We start from the raw sequence: 18282 nt of genomic DNA, 5'->3' as shown, positions 1-18282 counted from the left end.
AAAAGAAAACAGGAAATCAAGAGAAAGCCGGAGGGGGGGGGAGAGAGACACGGATTTTCTGTCTGCCGTGATCTGTTTATTTGGCGGAGGAAAGAACGACCAACCAAAAGGGAAAGAGACGTAAAGTTTCTTCTGTGGATGGTGGGCAGATCGAGTTTAATGGGAAGGAGCAAGGAGGGGCAGCCAGATAGATGCTTGTCAACCAAACAGAACAGGCAAAATAGAGCAAGAGCTAGTTTTTCTTCTTTTCGTCTACTTCGATGGAACATTTATGCAAAAGGTTTACCATGCATACGGCAACAGGACACACTGAGATAGGTACATTAACACATGATGATAGCATAGTAGGGCCTTAATCAAAGGTATCAGGTCCAGCATCTAAATTTGTTTTTTTTTTACTTAGTCTCCACTATCTACTTGGATTTACTGCGCAGTCACTTGACTCCAGTGCCCTCTCATCACAAGTTTAACACGATTAGTTGTTGTCCCCCAATAATCCCATCCTTGGGCATGGACAACTTGCTGCCAATTGGCCTTACGCTTGATGAATTCGACAAACTTATTTGTTTATGTGTGGTTGCTATGGCGACGCGCCTGCCTTCCCCTTCCTTCCAACCCAACTTCCTTGGACCAACAAGCCACTTTATAGCAAAGAGTGTGGAGCTAGCCCAACTCCAAGTTAGAAAGGAACCCCTTTGCGCTTCGCAAAGTTTAAGCGGTGCTACAGAAACAGGTTGGGTCTTCCCAGGATCTTTCTGGGCGGCTGATTGGCTACTCAAAAGTCTAGGTACCACCTATACTTGAACAATATGAAAAGTAACATCAAGGAGTGTGCATACACAAACCTCCATATATCTTATGTGTAAATACAAGATAGGTTGTGGGTAATCAGATGACAACAATAGGAACAGACAAGGAAGAGAAGAGAAGCTTTTGTAATCATTAATATAGAAAACACAGAAAGAGGCTAAAATCTGTGAGAGGAACAGAGAAAAAACAAAGTCTAGTAAAACAGTGTACATCGTCTGGGCGCTGAAAAAGAGCACCAGAGTTATTGAGGGAGAAGAAAATAAACGGGGAACGAGGGGAGAAAAACACAAAGTCAGTCAGGCCACGAGACCTAGCTAGCAACTTGGTGTTTGTTCTAGTTTTGTGTCGAATAGCCGCCATAAAAAAAGGCTACCGGCTTGGTGACGTACAGTACTTCGTACTGTTTGAGTATGCACCTGCTATGTGTAGACAGTGCGTATCTCTAGACTCCGGATAGATGCATGAGCCGTATCGCAACGTCGTAAGACGCGACAAGTTAGCGGCAAAAAAAAGAGTGGCCAGACACCAACAAGATGACAAAGATAGTCAGCGGGTATCTAGCCATGCCTCCTTATCGGGCCCAATGATAGAAGTAACCCTTACAACCACCTAATCTAATCTGTAGTAGTAGTAGCTAGACATTGCTACAACAATTACGGCTCGTTTTCACCGTCGCCTATTTAGCTATGGCACGGTCAAAGGCGGGGATCAGAGTCTGGGCGAGCCAGAAGGAGAAGACTAGCTTTGGACCAGTCATCAGCAGCTTGGGAACCAAGCCCTTGAAGAAACTACCGAAGCCCTCGTTGCGGGCCATGTTAGTTAGGATTTTAAAGCCACTCTCGGGGTTCTCGAAGTTGCGGTTCTGAATGCGTGTCTTGATGACATCCAAAGGAGCCGAAACAACCAGGGAAGCCGTGGCACCACCGATTGAGGCAATAAAGTTTTGGAACCATGTAGCCTTGTTGTAGTCCTGGAGCGCAAAGACATATTCCTTGGTGAAAGCAGAGCCACCGAATAGCTGTATAGAATGGGTTAGCAAAAGGCCTGCTATTGCTATGTACATCTATATGAACATAGCTCGGGCGATAGAGGGTGGGGCATGTCCTCGTAGTTAGTACCACCAACTTACAGCAAAAGAACCGGGGGCGTTCCGGGCAGCAGTCCAGCCCCAACCACGGTACAAGTTAAAGCCCTCATCCTTGACAATGGCTAGAACACCACGCCCACGGAAGGCCTCGGGGTTGGTCTGGCGCTTAATTTTTAGGACATCGAGAGGTAGCAGCACGATCTCACCAATACCGATCAAACTAAGCAAAGAATAAGTTAGCAAGGTACATTCGAAGTGGCAAGTTGATGTTTGTGCACATAAGCAAACAGCAAAGCTTAATTAGACCCTGGGCCAGCCATCTTAATCCTCCCAAACTTCTGTAGCCATTGCTTACCTGCCGGCAGTGGAGTGCAGAATAGCCTTGCCAGTTTTCTTGCCAAAGGCCGACTCGAAGTCCTTGCCATAATGCTGAGTCAGGTAGTCGCGAGCAATAGGCTGACCACCATACTTGTATATCCGCTGTAGAACCTATATTGGACAAGAAACAAAATGAGGATGGGTCAGTAACCGTACTATAGGCAGCTCTGAGGGAAGAGCATTGTAGAGTGTAGCGGGGTCTTATCGGCTTCACTCACCTTGTAACCAGCGGCATAACCGAGACCGGGGAACAGCGAAATGAACTTGGCACCGGCACCGGCGTCGGCAGTCTGCTTGAAAATGACCTTGTTGAGTTCGGCGGCGCTGACAATCTTGCTCTGATTACTCATTAAGCGTTTGGCAATAGTATCAACCTATGCAAATAAATGACAAATATTAGCAAAGAAGTGATGAAATTGGCTAATCGATCATTTTCCAGAGCCAGGGAGAGAAGGATGGTAGAAAAGAGTCATAGGTAATAGTGAAAAACATACAGGGTGGAACATCATAAGTTCAGCAATTCCAGCGGAGCCTAGAAGACAAATACATCTAGTTAGCTTCAAGTACATCACGATGCACCACCATACGCCAAAAGAGGCCGTATAATTCTGGGGAAACGGAGTTATTCATCGGAGTGGAAAGCGGAGAATAACGAACCGGAGCCTAGGAGACGGGCGACATTGGACTCCTTATGAGAGCCGGAAGCGGGAGGAGACATTGTGACAGCGGACAGCGGACAGCGGGGAAGCGAATGGTAAGAAAGGCAAAGACTTTTAGAGATGTAAAATTAAGGAAAGGGCAGGAAGAGACAGAAAAAAAGAATTGCTGTCACGCATTAAAGGAAAATAGGAACTACAGATTGGATCAAGAAATCGACAGTAGCAACTACCTGAAAAAAAGATAAGGCGGCGGGCGAAAACCGAGCCTATAATCTGCTGCACAATTAAAAAATCTATTAAGCTGAAGCAAGCTGCGGCCCGTCTCGTTTTTCTTATCGATAGACTGTTGAGATGTAAATTTTTCTTTAGCTGTCGCAGAGAGGTACGTACCTTTTCCAGGAAAGAGCCCCTCTATCGAAATGGCTTCTCTATCGCACCCCACTATCTACAGAAAAAAGGAAGTCCGGTTCCTTATCTATGATTAGCCATTATATTGACTAATCTATCAACCCTAGCAGATATCCCATAGCCAAAGAATGGTGATGGCATGTTCTTAGATCTGATTAACTAACCTGATCTAGGGTGTGCACCACTAGACCATCATATGTAATGAATTCTCTGTGGCTTGTCCATTGCACCCATTCAGAAGCGATTTAATTATTCCCCCCATTTTATTTTCTATTGTAACCAACCTAGTTTAGTAGTCACTAAACAATGCCAACATATCATCGAGACGTTGTACCTCACCAAGGATCTTGTCTTGTAGACCAAGAAACTTGCTGTAGCGTTGGAAATGCTCCGTTGACATTTCCTGTTCTTCTTTGCCCTTAACATCTGTGCGGTTGACGTATTCGAGTAGGTCCTTCTCGGCACGACGTTCGTAGTCAAGACGCTCAAGGCAACGAAGGATCATCTTTTGTAAGTTCTCTATGACTGACTTTTTAGTGGCCTCGACGTCACAGAACCAGAAGAACATTGTGCGGTTTGCCATGCGGTTGTTGTCACGTGGCACTTCCTGGATTTCTACAAAGCCGCCCTGCTGTAAATCCAGAATCTTGTTTTGTACTGCCTGCTTTTTCATCAGTGCTAGTGATGCTAGAGTCTTCTCATCTAGGCGACCCTTTTGCTGCAAAATGCGCGTCAGGCGCAGGCCATGCCGACCAAAAGATCGTGTAATGATAGCATCCAGCTCGACCTGTCGCAATGTATCCATTAGTAGCTCTATGTCAATGGTCCATTGACCACGACCCTGGAGACCGCAATGTCGGATGAATCTATGCTTGTGCTCGGCAAGTAAGAGAAGATGTTGACGAAGCATCATGGTTCGGCTATCCTTGGTAGACGAGCCGGTGACTTCTGTTGCTGTTCCTTCTGCGCCTTTGGAGGCTGGCTCATCATCCGAGTCAATATCAACAGCGACAGCAGGTGCTTGCTTAGGCCGCAGAGTGGTAACACCCATTTCCCCGTCAGAATCGGCCTCATCCTCAGTATCTAGCGCTGAAATACGGATTTTTTCTGCAGCATCCTTATCGATTTTGGCTTTGTCAGCTTTGCCGATGCCGAGGTGCACATTGATGGAGGAGTCGAGCTGATCCAAAATCTCTAATGTAGTGACAATCTTTTGTGGGCCAGAGAATTCATCTTCAGCTACGGCGGCGGAATCAACTCGCGGATCAGGTCGGCATCGCGAAATACCTTTGGTGAGAATTCGAAGCAGTGTGCTAAATACCTGCCCAGTTGTTTCACCAAGAACATCGGCAGCGAATCGGACGAGTCGCTCGTTGCGCAGATTGACGTTGCACTTTTCATAGTTGATGCGCACCACAGTGTTGGACTATATATACGAGATGGTCGTTAGCATAAGTACATTCACTATACCTATTTTGTATATGGCATGAGGGCTTACCGCTAACTGGCGACCCTCAAACTCTGATTCATCCGACACCGAATCACCATTGAAATTTAGCTTGCGGCGCTTAGAAGCAATAAGTCCACTGTCCAAGTCACGTTTGAGGCGCTTTGTTTGAGCTCTAGCATCTCTGAACTCCTTGACCATTTCAAGATGCATATCTGCACGGGCTTTGGCAGAAGCGTCTTTATGTTTGCGCTGGAAATTTTGTTCGATCTCGTCATAAACATCGTGAAGCTTGCGCATAGAACCGGGTACAATGACATCGAGAATCTCGGCTTGGATAAGCTGCGCGATGACTTCGTGGAGGTGCCATGTGCCCTTGATGGCGCTTTCCGGTTCAGTAGGGGAATCGATAGCCAAGGAGGCGCCATCTTGTTGGCCATTGGCTTCCACATTTTTGGTTTCATTGAGCTCAAAGCATGTCATGTCAACGTCATTGCCTGCTTTGGCGGCTCCTGCTGCTCGAGAAGCAGCAACAGCCGAGCTTCGTGCACTAAATGCTTGGGCTAAATCGGCAACCTGAGCATGGCCGAGAGAGGCGATTGTTTGCACGATCTCTTGCTCCGCTGTGCCATACTCGAAGCCGACGTTATTAATGATTTTACCGAGGCGGATGACGTTGTATGAAGTATAAGGGTTAGCCTCATAGATGGTTTGCTTGTTTCCAGTAGGGCTTAGATGATGGTATACGAGGCTCTGTTGAACGAGAACAGCTAGGCCGTGGCGGAGATGTCGAGGGCTAAGAGCAGTAAGCTGGCCAAGCTGTGAGATGGTAGAAGGACCGCGATTGAAAAGGCCGGCAATGATGCGCTGTACATGAGGGTAGATGATTAGCTTTTAGACGTGGTGACGAAAAGATAGATCTTGGACAACGCGAAGAGACTTACCGAGGGGAGCTCGCCGTAGATATCACGCACTAGAAGCGTGCAAAGCTCGGCGGAATGTTTGGTCTGGAGAACAAGTATGTTAATAAGGGATATAGAAGCAAGAGTCTCAGAGAGATAGACGGAGATGGGCTGAGACAACAGGGAAGATGCCTACCATTACCATGACGGGCGCGTGTATATTATCGGATATGAATATTTAACTAGAAGGGAAGAGAAAGAAGGGTGAGGGAAGGGAAAGAAGCAAGCAGAAAATAGTTTGTGAACAAAAGTAGGCCAACAAAGTGGGAGTGGATGAAACGATTGATTGCCTCTAGAGACGCTCTCACTATCTCTAGAGCCAAGTCACTACTATCTAGATTTCATTGAACGACTGCGAAAAGGTGGCTGTAGCGAAGCAGGAGTTGAAAGCTGAAGGAAGTGGAATTAGCAAAGAGGAAGAAATAAAATTCCTCGCGCAATCTGCAAGCAAAATCTCGTGTGCGTCTTCTTTATTACACTTTAACTATATTTTTGTTGAAGTGTTGAAGGTCAATCCTCTCCAAGGTGCAAGAAAAAAAAGGGTCTCCAAAAAAGAAGTGCCCCACCTTACTTAGACCGCCAGATGGTAGCAGGTGCAGAGAAAAAAAAACACATTTTATAACTATACCACCAGCTGCCACTCACCTGCCAGTAAGTCTTTCTTTGGGTGGGCCTTACTAGAAAATTTGATTGGCATTGGCTCAAAGGTTACTGGACTGGCGCATACAATCACGTGACCATATAAAGCTTTGGAAGGGTTGGCTGCCGAAAATCATACGGAACCCATGCTAATTTGTCTTGTCGCTCATTGAACACTATCTATCAATCTTTCAAGATCAGCCTTCTTTTTTTTATTTTTTTCCACCTTGAGGGAACTCTCCAATTGAGCTGTCTCAAGTCTGCCGTGCACCGCCGACTGCCGCAACACTCATATAAAAAAGCACGTCCTTCCTGTCTCCTTCCTCATCTACAGTCCTTCGTCTCCTCCCTCAAATCACATCCACCATGATCTCGCCGATATCCGCTTCCCGGCTGGCTCGTCAGTCGTCGCGCATTGCCAACCAGGCCGTCCAGCGCCGGTCAATTTCTACTGCTGGCTCTTACGAGACTTATACTGCCGAGGGCATCAAGACTGCCTCGCGGGACGTCCGTGGTCCTACCTCCAAGATTGCTGTTGTGGCTAAGGCTGGCACCCGGTACCAGCCCCTGCCAGGCCTGACTGTCGGCCTGGAGGAGTTTGCCTTCAAGGTTTGTATTTGAATGCGTTTATCTCTTTTGCCCTTTGATGTCAGTAGCTTGCTTTTTACTATCACTAAAAAGCTACTCTAGCTCTGACTCTGCACATGTACACAATTTTCCCATTATTGCCCCTCTGTTTTGCCTTCTCTTGCGTGTCGCAGCCCGCCATTCCGATTTGTCTCTTGGGATAGTAAGCTAATTGTGTTATCTCTTGTTCTCTTTTATCACTACCGTAGAGCACTGCCAAGAGATCTGCCCTGCGAATTGCTCGCGAGACCGAGTTGCTGGGTGGTCAATTGAAGTCGTACCACACCCGTGAAGCCCTGGTTCTCGAGGCCAGCTTCCTCCGTGAAGACCTACCCTACTTTACCGAGCTGCTAGCCGAGGTCATTTCTCAGACTAAGTACACCAGTACGTGCTATACCGACACCCTTTATCGGCCTTCATGTTGGCTAGTTCCTGATGGTCTACGGTCTACGGGCTTCTTGGGCATGTTCCGCAAAGATTAGAAAAGAAAGCCGAGACGACCGGACCCATGAAACCATGCCTTACATCCTTATTTCCCTCAAACTACGTCGATGCCCCTCCCGGACTAATAGCACTAGCTCTTGGCAGCCGGCCTAGAGATGTCAAGGGCTCCAATGGCCGTAATTGCTTTTTTTCATTGCACAATGCTAATCTTGCCCTCTCTCTCTCACAGCCCATGAGTTCCACGAGGAAGTCGAAAGCGTCATCCGCCAGAAGCAGGGTGCTCTAGCTCCTAGTGCCTCAGCTGCTGCTCTCGATACTGCTTACTCTGTTGCTTTCCACACCGGTCTGGGTTCTGCCATCTACCCCACCGCTGCCTCGACCAAGTCCTACCTGAGCGAGAACACTGTGGCCGCCTACGCCGAGGCTGTCTACAACAAGTCTAACATTGCCTTTGTTGCCGATGGCGCCGCTCAGCCCATTGTCAACAAGTGGGCTGAGGTCTTCTTTAAGAGCGTTCCCGCTGCTGCTGGCTCTAATGCTCTATCTATCAACACCGCTTCCACCAAGTACTTTGGTGGCGAGCAGCGCCTTAGCCACTCACATGGTAACTCTATTGTTATTGCCTTCCCTACCGCCTCTGCCGCCGAAGCCCAAGTTCTCGCTTCTCTTCTCGGTGGCCAGTCCAACATCAAGTGGTCTACCGGCTTCTCTGTTCTCGGCAAGATCACTGCCAAGATCCCCGGCCTGTCTATCTCGACTGCCAACTCCGGCTTCACCGACGCTGGCCTTCTGACTATCACTCTTGATGGTTCTTCTACCGCTGTCTCTAAGGGTGCTATCGAGACTGTCAAGGCTCTCAAGACCATTGCTGGTGGTGCCATTAGCGCTGAGGACCTGGCTAAGGCCGTAGCTCAGGCTAAGTTTGCTGCCCTGGATGCCACCCAGACCTCATCTGGCTCTATCCTCACCGCCGCCTCTGGCCTACTGTTTAACGCCCCCTCTGTTGCTGCCCAGGTCAAGGCCATCGAGGCTGTCAAGGCCGACAAGCTTGCCAAGGTAAATTCTTTTTTTTGTTTACCCTTCGTTACATGACTCCAAGCTTAACTAACCAAATCCTTCCTTCCTACAGACTGTCAAGGCCCTGCTCGAGAAGAAGGCGACTGTTGCCACCGTTGGTGACCTGCATGCCCTCCCCTACGCCGAGGAGATTGGTCTGCTTGTATAATTGAAAATCTGATTTACTGGATAATAAACCCTTCCTTTCCCCTCTCCTTCCCCTCTCCGACGCCCTCTTTTCTTCTGCTCCCGACCGCTCCAAAGTCTCTACTGTCTTTGCTTGCTGCGGACGCTTTCTTCTACCCCCTTTCCTTTTCCTAAAAATCAGTGTACTATCATCCCGTTCTTTTCTTAATTGGGAGAGATCAAAGCCTTTGTGAATATACCAGTAGACATCGTTAACAACATGCAATCAATTGCTTCTTTTTCTATATTTGGTGTTCTCCGTTTGCTTGCTGCCACAGCCACTCGCATGGTACACCATACGAAGTACAGCACAGGAATAAAGCAACGGAACTGACGGTGTATGTGTGCTGCAGAGAGTTGGTAGCCTGAAGATTTAAATTGTGCAAGAACCTTACCATGCGGTTACGGTGCGTATATGTATTGTATTTGCACCGTGTCAGAATATAGGTGAAAATTCTTGCGGCCTAGCTCGTTTTTTCGGCTAGTCCTGTCGCTGCGTGACAGGACACTCTAAATCCCTGTAGACGGCGTCTGTTGCTGTGTCAAGTTAAGGCGTGTGTATTAACTGCACATGAGAAAGGCTGTTTTCTTAGCGAGCATAGCGTTATATCTTGATGTATGTGCATATACGTGTATACAAAGACTGATACGTGTAGCTTATCCAGTGTCGTGTCGGCATAGCGGTGCATTATTATGTAGTTGACGTGCCATGTGGTGTTGTGCGCGTGACAAGTCATTTACCAGTCGAACAGAAGCTTTAACAAGCTTGCGACAAGCTTGGGCAGATAGTAGATGAAGTCTTTGGTGCTTTGTCTTAAACAGGAGCCTGTCTTTGTATAGCCAGGGGAGCAACACTTTTATAGACAGCGCAATAATGCGTAACTACCACACCTTTTCCCCCTTCCTTTTTCATCTGGGAACGCCATTTGTCGTCACGTCACAGCTTTGTGGTGGCAAAAAACGTAGTGGCCGCCTGGTAGGTAAGGACTTCTCTCCCTGACAAGCTTCAGGGTCAACGTCAACTATCAAAACAATGAACTGGCAGTAGATCCATCGTTTTCTCTTCTGATTTGAAAATGTTTTAAAAAAAATAAAAGGCTAAGAGATAGTGATGGACTAGATGTGCTTGGCTTCAACTCCAGGGTCCTCTTTTGCTCCCACACTGATTAACTGTATATTTTGTAGCAGACAGTCATAGTGAGAATACCTGATCTACAAGTACCGCACAAAGTGTACGTAGGCTCTTGCTATTATGTAGATGTTTTTACTGCTGTTGTTGCTTTATGTTCTCTTCTCTCCTTCCTTTTGCTCTACCTCTTTCGCTTCTCTCTTCTTCCATTTCCTTCTTTCCCTCCTTTTCCCCCATTCTCTATTTCATAGAAACCCAACAGGTACTTGTTCCCAGCCTAGCCTTTTCTACTCCTCCTTTGTTGTTGTCAACGGGAATTGCCTTGCAAAATAAACTGAGCCAAACCCTTTTCTTCCATTTGTTCCTTCCGTCTGTCTTTTTTCTGTTTCTGTTTGGCTTGTACCTGCCTTCCAAGATAGTCACTTCAACAAGGCGGCAATCCTTGGTTCATAGGCTAGTCTAGCTTTTCTCTTCTTTTCCTTTCCCTTCTTCTCTTCTCCCAAATTTCCTCTTCGTCTTTCCCGCCTTTTCGTGCTTGTTTGTGTGGAAGAGACACACATCATCACCACGGTATCAGATTAAAAAAAAGCAGTTTATTGCGGCTGTTTGGTTTCGTCTTCTGATCCAATTTTTGCTCTCGAGCTTTACTTCTTCCTTCTTCCCCTGTTAGACTTGATTCTATTCGGAAATCAAAGCCAACAACGCCCCGTTTTGTGTCTCTCTTTGTCTCTGTTTGGCCCCAAAAGCCAGCAAAAAAAAATCCTCCAATTCCGCTGAACAGCCAAGTCGTCAGCTCTGGCTCGTCCTTTGCTTGCCTCCACTTGCTAGCCTACCTTGCCTGGCACTCAGCCCTGTGGCTCTTTGGCCCCTCCCCCTGTGCTGTGCTGTTATTTGTATAGTGCATTGATTTGCTCTACCTACTTGTCGTCTTCGTCGTTGTATTACTACTGTGCTCTTCTCTCCCCCTTCTCCTCCCCCAAACTCGCCCATTGCTTGCATTGCTTGCTTGCTCTGAGCTCTTTTTTCTCCTTCGCCCTTTCTTGGCCTCCCCTTGGCCTAGTCTAGCTTCTGTCATCTCCTAGACTTCTTGGTTCACGCCTGGTTCAGGCCAATTCCTCTCTATTCTTTTCTGCAGTCCTCACCATCGCCACCTATCATGATGCCTGCCCCTAAAAAGGACTCGGATTTCTCTCGTCCCCGGGTGCCAAACGGTGAGTATCAATCATCTCTACATCACCGAAAATATCATTTTGTTTATTATCCCATGACCCCCCCCCCCCTTGAGACATCTCCCTCGCCGTCTTGAGGGAGTTGTCTGCATTTCCCCCTTTGAACAGCAACGTCCACACGACGAGCCTAATCCCAACTCACGAACCACCCGACTATACTGTGCTCTCGCCTTGCCTTCGCTTTTCTCAAACCTTTCCTCATCGGGATCGCCACTGCATTCGACTAACTTAGCATTCTAATGCAGGCAATAACCGGATGTCCTTCCGGACAGACACCGCCATCTCCAACAATCGTGGCCTTCACGAACGCACCCTTCAGCGCTGGAAGCCCGAGGGCGATGGCAGCTTGGAAGGTAGCCTCGAGTCTACATCCAACAACGCCAATAACAATGGTCGCTCTTGGGATCAGTTCGCCGTGAACGAAAAACTCTTTGGCCTTAAGACTGACTACGATGAAAATATGTACACCACTTCTATCGATCGTAGCCATCCTCAATACAAAGAGCGCCTAGCTTCAGCGGATATCAAGGCTCGAGAAATTGAGCGGAGTGCTCCCGTCACGAACCATCAGGCTGAAGAGCGTATCATGGACTTTATTGGTGCTGATAAGGGTGGTGATGAAGAAGACAAGTAAGTTACTTCCGTACTTCTACCTTTCCACCCACTACCTTTATCCTTTGCCGTTCTGTCAGTATTCATCTAACATATTTGCCCCTCTAGATACAGTGGTGTTCGCCGTACACAAGACTTTGTCCCTTTGAATTCTTCGACGGCCACCTCTACCGCCAAGTACACTCCTCCGGCCAAACGTGCCCCTTCGGCCCAAGCTACTGTCTCGGGAGCTCCCTTTGATCCTGCTATCATCTCTTCCCAGCTTCGTGTGGCCAACGGTTCTGGCTCAAAACGGCTGGCTAAGGGCGACGATGGCCGTACAAATTCTACTACTTCTTCATCTCGAGCCTCACACACCCCCGCCAAGGTAGACACCCCAAAGATAGATGCGCCCAAGCCCAACGACCCCAAAGCTCAACTACAGCCGCAGCCTGCCGTGCCAAGACTTGTAGACCCCAAAACCTCGAGTCCCAAGCCCACCGACACTTCTAGGCCTGAAGCTCCTTCAACTCCTGCCGCTCCGAAGAGTACGGCAATGGCTAAACCTGCACCCACCCCTTCAACAGCACGTGCCCCTGTCAAACCAGCACATAGTGCTACCGTCAATGTTGAACGTGCCGTTCTAACCCATTTTAAACAATTTGCCTCCAAAGAACGATCCAATGCTGAAAAAGTTCGCTCTACAAAGCTTCGTCAAGACAAAGAGGATCGCTTACTGGAGCTGCGTAAATTCGCGACGACTTTTAAACTAACTACTCCCATTCCTAACGACCTAATTGGAATTATTGCCAAGGACCCTGCTAAACAGCAGCAAATCGCAAAGAAGGCTAAACAAAACGCACATGATGCAAAGACCAAGCCTTCAGTTGAGAATGATGATGCCAAGAACTCGACAAAGGATTCAACTGCCATCTCTGGCACCAAGGATGCCGTTACCTCTCAGCCCCAAGCTACTACTTCAGCTACTACTATAGCTACTGCTGCTGCTTCTGGCTCGAGTTCTGGCGCTGGCTCAGGCGCTACTGCTAGTGTTGAGGTTCATAATGCGGCCCAAAACGGGGACCAAAAGTCAGTTGGCTCTAAACCCCAAGGACCTGCAGCTACCAATCAATCAGGGTCTTTGGGTCGTTATGGAAGCAATGGATCGCGCAACTTTCAACCCCAACAGCAACAACAGCAACAACAGCAACAACAGCAACAACAGCAATATCACAATAACTACCGTGGGGACCGCTCTGCCCACCAACATATTGCACCTTCAGCTCGTCCCAGCGCCCAAATCCACCGTCCTCGTGATCAGCCCAAGGCTGCTCAGCCTCATCACACGACATCTGTTCCTCCTACAGGCCCTTCTGACTCATCATTTAACCGCCGTATGAGTGGAAATGGCGTTTCAACCTTAAAGATGAACGTCTTTGCACCCGCCTTTAACCCCACTGGAGTTGCCTCCGTTAAGACAACGCCCGCGACAACTGCCAGTCCGAAGCCTGCACCAACTACGATTCCTGACGCCGTCCCTTCATCGACGACTAGTCATGTTACTGGTCCCATGCCTGTTCCTGTGTCAGCTCCTACTCCTACTCTAGTCAGGCGTAAGACCAAGGCAGTTGATCCCAAGAAATGCGATGTTCTTGCTCACATCAAGTCTGTGCAGGCGCCTAGAGGCCGCAGTTGGGACTTTAATCTGGGTCTGGTCCCTGCTTTCGATACTGTCCCTACATGGCGCCAACTTAAAGATGATGAAAAAGAAGATTCAACGATGAAGATGACTATCAAGACACGTTTTGAGAAAATGCCCTTTGTGCCTGTTGGTGTCACGACTCCTATACCTTCGCATCTCATACCACAAGGCCCTCATGGCCAAGGCCATATGCACATCCCCTCCGGGCCTCCTGGAATAGTCCCTCGTCAGTCTCCCCATATTCCGTCCATGCAGATACCGTCCCATCAGGGCCTGCCAAACCATGTAGTCTATGCTGGCGATGATCGGATGATGCACTCCCAATCACAGCAATCGTTTGCCTCTCCTCGTTTGTCAAATATGCAGCCATTTCAGGTGAACTCGCCAGCCCAGATGGCGTACACTCAGCCCGTGGTACCGCCGTACGGGCCACCAGGACCTCAGATGAACCAGTACCGCCCCTTCCCCAACAGCCAGTTCATGCCTCAGCAAGGACATATGAGTGGACCCATGGGCCCCCCCTTTATTGGTGGACCTCATGCACCTGGAATGTACCCTGGGCATCCGCCATATATTTCTCAGGGTGCGCCTCCTGTCAGCGCAGCCAACGGCTTCTCTAGTCCGGGACGCCCTTCTGCTCCAATGATGGCGCATCAAGGATCACAACAAGGCCAGCCCGGTTACGGCATGAGCCCAGGTATGCAGTACAACTCACCTGTTTTTGTTCCAGGACAACAGGGAGGCGGACAACGTAAGTACAATAGAATCAGAGAAGGTTAAGAAGAATGGCTAGTGGCCTATAGCAACATGAAATACACGTTGCTAACAGCACTATTGATTTGATTTTTCAGTGGGCAATGTTCGTAATGGCTTCAACGGCCCAGGTGGCCAACATTACGGCTCTAGTCCACAACAGATGCACCAATTTGGACCCGGTGGGCATCACATGACACACCGAAGCACAAGCCATAACGGATATAAGAACTACCAAAACCACAACAACCACCACAACTCGCAGCAACAACATATGCAACAGCAGGGCCAAGTGCCATCACACGGCCAATCACAAGGGTCATCTAGGCAGCAACAGACTCCTACCCCCCCTACAAGAACGGAGAATGCAACTCCTAACACTGAAGAGGCCAAGTGAAAGCCTCTCAGCATGACGCATTCAGTGATATTTAGACATCTGATTACAGGCCTGTTAATCCTCGGGTAGACACTCGAATGCACCGGTTCCATGTGTTTTCTTGACGCTCTAACCTAAAAGGTGGGTGCTTTTCTTGTCACCCGGAAGAGGGGGAACAGAGGCAGTCTACACCTGTCAATCTAGCCTAGTCTAGATATATAGGCAAATTGACACAATAGGACCAGCAAGGAAGCTTGTGTGGCCGCTTGATTGTGCGGCAAAGGCTGAAGAACGGACTTAATGTCCTGAGGGCCAAACCTAGCTCTTGTTGCTCGCCATTGGTGTGTATATGAGATGCTGGGGGAGGTGCCTTTGTGCTCTGACACCGTGCAAAAGAGCCAAAGCACTCAGCCGATTCGCCATACCACGGTGGAGAGCCTAGAGTCTATTTCAATTCTATTACTTGAGTTGCGGTTTTGCGGAAGGAAATATTGATGTTGCTGTCAAGCCATCTCGGTTCTCAAGGGCAAATAAAGCAGGTTGAACCGTCGCAAGTGAGTAAGCAGGAGGCTATCTATTTCTTGGTAGGTAGAGGCTTGGTGAAGAGGTTGGATTGATACGTATACACATGCGGTGTATTCGTCATATACATGAGGCTAGCTATTTAAATGTGTTTAAGCCTGTCTATGTCTAGACAGACTAACAGAGAACGGGGCTTAACTGTGTGGATGCAGCTACTTTGCGGTGAGGTATATATTCATTGGGGTGAAGAGGAGTGGTGCTTCGTTTTGTCTCGTAGGCAGTAAGGCGAAGGCTAGGTAAAGCATGAGTGAGAAGAAGAGTGGATGGATTTTTTTTTCGGGTAGGATCACTTTTGCTTCAGGCAAGTCGACTGGGGGAGAGACACGCAACAACGAATAAATGATGTTTACCTGGATGACATGTTCTAGACTGTTATGTAGGTAATGTGAGTGCCATAAGATAGGCAACAGAAATGGAAAAAAAAGGAGTTGCAAACTTAGTGAGCCTTAAAGTGTTTGAGGTTTTTGAGGTTTCGTGGGTGTGATTGGTGATAGGTAGGACGGTAAGTAGAGTCGAATGAGGGGCGGGCATTGATTGGCGTAGATAACTGGCTGATACCATGCAGATGTAGATGTAGATGTTCCTAGTGTGGGCTTTGTCCGACGACTAGAAAGAAAAGTAATACGAGAGGCTAAAACGATGAGGTTGCACATCGCTCTTGTTGATCTTCCACACCTATGTAGGAGGAGACTAACGGCTTAGTGCTGAGTTGGATTCAGGTGGGTTCCAGAGAGGAGGGGAAAGACCAAGGAAGACAAATGAAGATGATGAAAACATTCTAGACACTTTTACCGGGCAAGACCGGTTCGTTCTCTGGTTAGCTTTGTTTCAACAGCCGGCTCGGTGCATTGGTAAGAGGTGGAAAAGAAAGACAGAGCTACGAAGAATATATGGTCAAAATCAGAGTATACTAGCGTATAACTTGGGAATCCTTTATCTATATACAGTCAATAAATAGCAAATCTGCACCGGTATAGGCTCCATAAGCAAAAGCGGAGAAGCGTCTTATAGGCCCCCGATATTGGGGGCCGGCAAGCAAGCCATACTCTACAAATTCATGTAATATAGCGCAAGCGGACAGACAAGAGCCATGGCGCACGAGCCGCTCTCTAGCTCTGTGGATCATGTCACAATTTCAAGCAAAAATATACACAGGAGGAGAGGCGGAGGAGGGCCCATAAGCAGTAGAGCATGGCAGGCAGTCTGTCCTGTCACCTGGTACTCCGGTTTTCTTGTTTGCCTGCTTATGCCGTGTGATTGAAGGCGAGGGTGAGAGTGGGGCAAAAATGATGTGATGCAGGGAGTATGGACGGGATCGTAGGTGATGAGGGATGATAGGAGACAGGACCCGGGGGATGAGGACAGGACAGAGTAGCCGAGAACGGGGGTTGGGTGGGGGTAGAGCGAGAATTCACGGTTCTCCAGGTGCAAAGCAGACAACACCATGCAGTTGAAGGGCCTAGTTTTAGTTTAGTGCTTGTGGAAGGCCATGACGTCTCTATTCGGCTGGGAATCTATAGTGTAGTGAGCGAGGCGAGTGGAAGTGCAGTGCTCTAGTACTCTAGTGCAGGTTAGGTGCCAGTTGTACAGAGTACAGTATACAAGTTACAACGAGGTTACAACGAATCCCGCGACCCAGTAATCCAGGGAACTCAGGAACACCAACCAGCAAAAGGAAGCAAAAGAAGCAACTATATCTAGCCATGTGCGCGGAGGAAACACCTCTCCGTCCAATCACATCACGACGGTACCTAGTAGAACAGAAGTCTCTGTCTTACTTTTTGTTTTTTTGCCTGTTTCAACATTTGTTGCGGCAAGACCAAGAGAAAGGTGATGCAGGAAGGGAGAAGGAGAAGGGGAACAGGAGAAAGGTGGGGCCCCGAGCTGGCCGGAGCGGGACATATTTGGATCAAGCGGGACGATGAGGAGAAGGATGGGGAAGAACAAGCCTCGAGAGACACGCACTAAACGGGAGAGACGGAGACAGTAGGTAGAGTCCATAAAACTATAAATAAAGAACGATAAAAACAAGGGGGTTATAAAGGAAGAGAAGAAAAAAAAAAAAAAGACCCTAACGAAAAGACCCTAACAAAAAGAAATAGAACCTCCGAGACATTTGATAAGCGGCTAAAATTCTCGGTCCATAGTTTGCAGTTTTCTAAGCGCTCCTCGACCATCCAGCACCGATGGGGAAGCTCAGTTAGTACAGCAGCGCAGCCATGTGCTTACTACGCCGTGTATTTTTGTTTTAGAGAGTTGTTGTCTTTTATCTTTCCTTTTTATGCACAAGGGAGGCAGACTGTGTTTGAAACGGCGACAAAAGAAAGAGCTATGGAATGCTATTAATTTAGAATAGCAGTAGCCGAGCCCGTCCATTGCTCGGCTAGAATCTATCTGCAATATGACATGACATGACATGACATGATATTGCCCTGTGCGTAGGGAGAATAGGGAGAGGAGAGCGAGGCGAAGACAGAGTGTCGTTGGCTGTTGCCAATGGAGCTTTTGAGTATTCCTGGCTCTCCATTCTTCAGCAGCTAGTTGGGAAAAGAGAAAAGCAACGCATCAACAAGTGACACAGGAGAGAGAGGAGAGAAAAGAGAAGAGAAGAGAGAAAAGAGGGGAGGGAGCTAGCTCTAAGCCGTTTGACCATGCTGCTGCTCAAGAATGTTGATGCAATACACGATGCAACATGCAACATGCAACACGCAACATGAGCAAAATACAAGCGCTCTTTTCTGTCTAGCCAGGCTGCAGATGTCTCCATGAGCGGCTAGAGGGGTCTAGAGAGCCATAGAGGGGTAGTGTTAAGGGCGACAGCGAAAGGTAGAGGCCGAGGGCAGGGCAAGAGACAGCAGGCAGACAGAAAGAAGCGCCACATGAAAGTGTCCGTTTCTGCCTTTTGCTCTGTCTGCCTCATCGCCAAATAAGCCAGGCCAAGGCCAGGTCAGCTGCGGCTTGCAGATGTGCAGTGCAGTATTTCCATTTCTATCTAAATCTTCAGATCCCTCTACGTCTACGCCCATGTTAACGCTTTGCCAGTTTTTTTGTCTCCCCTGTCTGCACGCTCTCCTGATCTCCTGATCCTGCCTGCTATCCAGCCGTCTTTTTCTCTTTACACAGGCGGCAACAAAGGAAGAGTCAAGCGGCCAGCCATGTACTAATTCGACCTTTCTTTTTTGTCCCCGTTCGTTCGCTGGCGCCTATGTCCTAGCAC

General features: G+C 48.2%; 4 protein-coding genes across 4 annotated transcripts; 2 read left to right on the top strand and 2 right to left on the bottom strand.

The window, feature by feature from the left end:
* Positions 1-1486: 1486 nt before the first annotated feature.
* On the bottom strand, positions 1487-2993 carry HOO65_030517 (Mitochondrial GTP/GDP carrier protein 1; the record flags this gene model as incomplete). The annotated part of the gene is made up of 6 exons (XM_071002162.1): positions 1487-1828; positions 1940-2117; positions 2253-2386; positions 2494-2613; positions 2770-2807; positions 2933-2993. The coding sequence occupies 6 exons, from the start codon at positions 2991-2993 to the stop codon at positions 1487-1489; spliced, it is 873 nt and encodes a 290-aa protein (XP_070860196.1).
* A 638-nt stretch (positions 2994-3631) lies between these two features.
* On the bottom strand, positions 3632-5896 carry HOO65_030516 (RNA polymerase III subunit rpc82; the record flags this gene model as incomplete). Its single annotated transcript, XM_071001956.1, has 4 exons — positions 3632-4768; positions 4841-5656; positions 5734-5796; positions 5888-5896. The coding sequence occupies 4 exons, from the start codon at positions 5894-5896 to the stop codon at positions 3632-3634; spliced, it is 2025 nt and encodes a 674-aa protein (XP_070860195.1).
* Positions 5897-6756: 860 nt separating this feature from the next.
* On the top strand, positions 6757-8686 carry HOO65_030515 (Cytochrome b-c1 complex subunit 2, mitochondrial; the record flags this gene model as incomplete). Its single annotated transcript, XM_071002034.1, has 4 exons — positions 6757-6999; positions 7227-7401; positions 7691-8517; positions 8591-8686. The coding sequence occupies 4 exons, from the start codon at positions 6757-6759 to the stop codon at positions 8684-8686; spliced, it is 1341 nt and encodes a 446-aa protein (XP_070860194.1).
* Positions 8687-10988: 2302 nt separating this feature from the next.
* HOO65_030514 (pab1-binding protein) lies at positions 10989-14504 on the top strand (the record flags this gene model as incomplete). Its single annotated transcript, XM_071001812.1, has 4 exons — positions 10989-11043; positions 11307-11691; positions 11782-14105; positions 14206-14504. The coding sequence occupies 4 exons, from the start codon at positions 10989-10991 to the stop codon at positions 14502-14504; spliced, it is 3063 nt and encodes a 1020-aa protein (XP_070860193.1).
* Between the last annotated feature and the right edge of the window lie 3778 nt (positions 14505-18282).

Source organism: Ceratocystis lukuohia (genome assembly GCF_044167205.1).
Source record: "Ceratocystis lukuohia strain C4212 chromosome Unknown Supercontig3_pilon, whole genome shotgun sequence".
Taxonomy (NCBI): Eukaryota; Fungi; Ascomycota; class Sordariomycetes; order Microascales; family Ceratocystidaceae; genus Ceratocystis; species Ceratocystis lukuohia.
The sequence above is the reverse complement of the archived record's forward strand: the minus strand, read 5'-3'. Positions and strand labels throughout refer to the sequence as shown.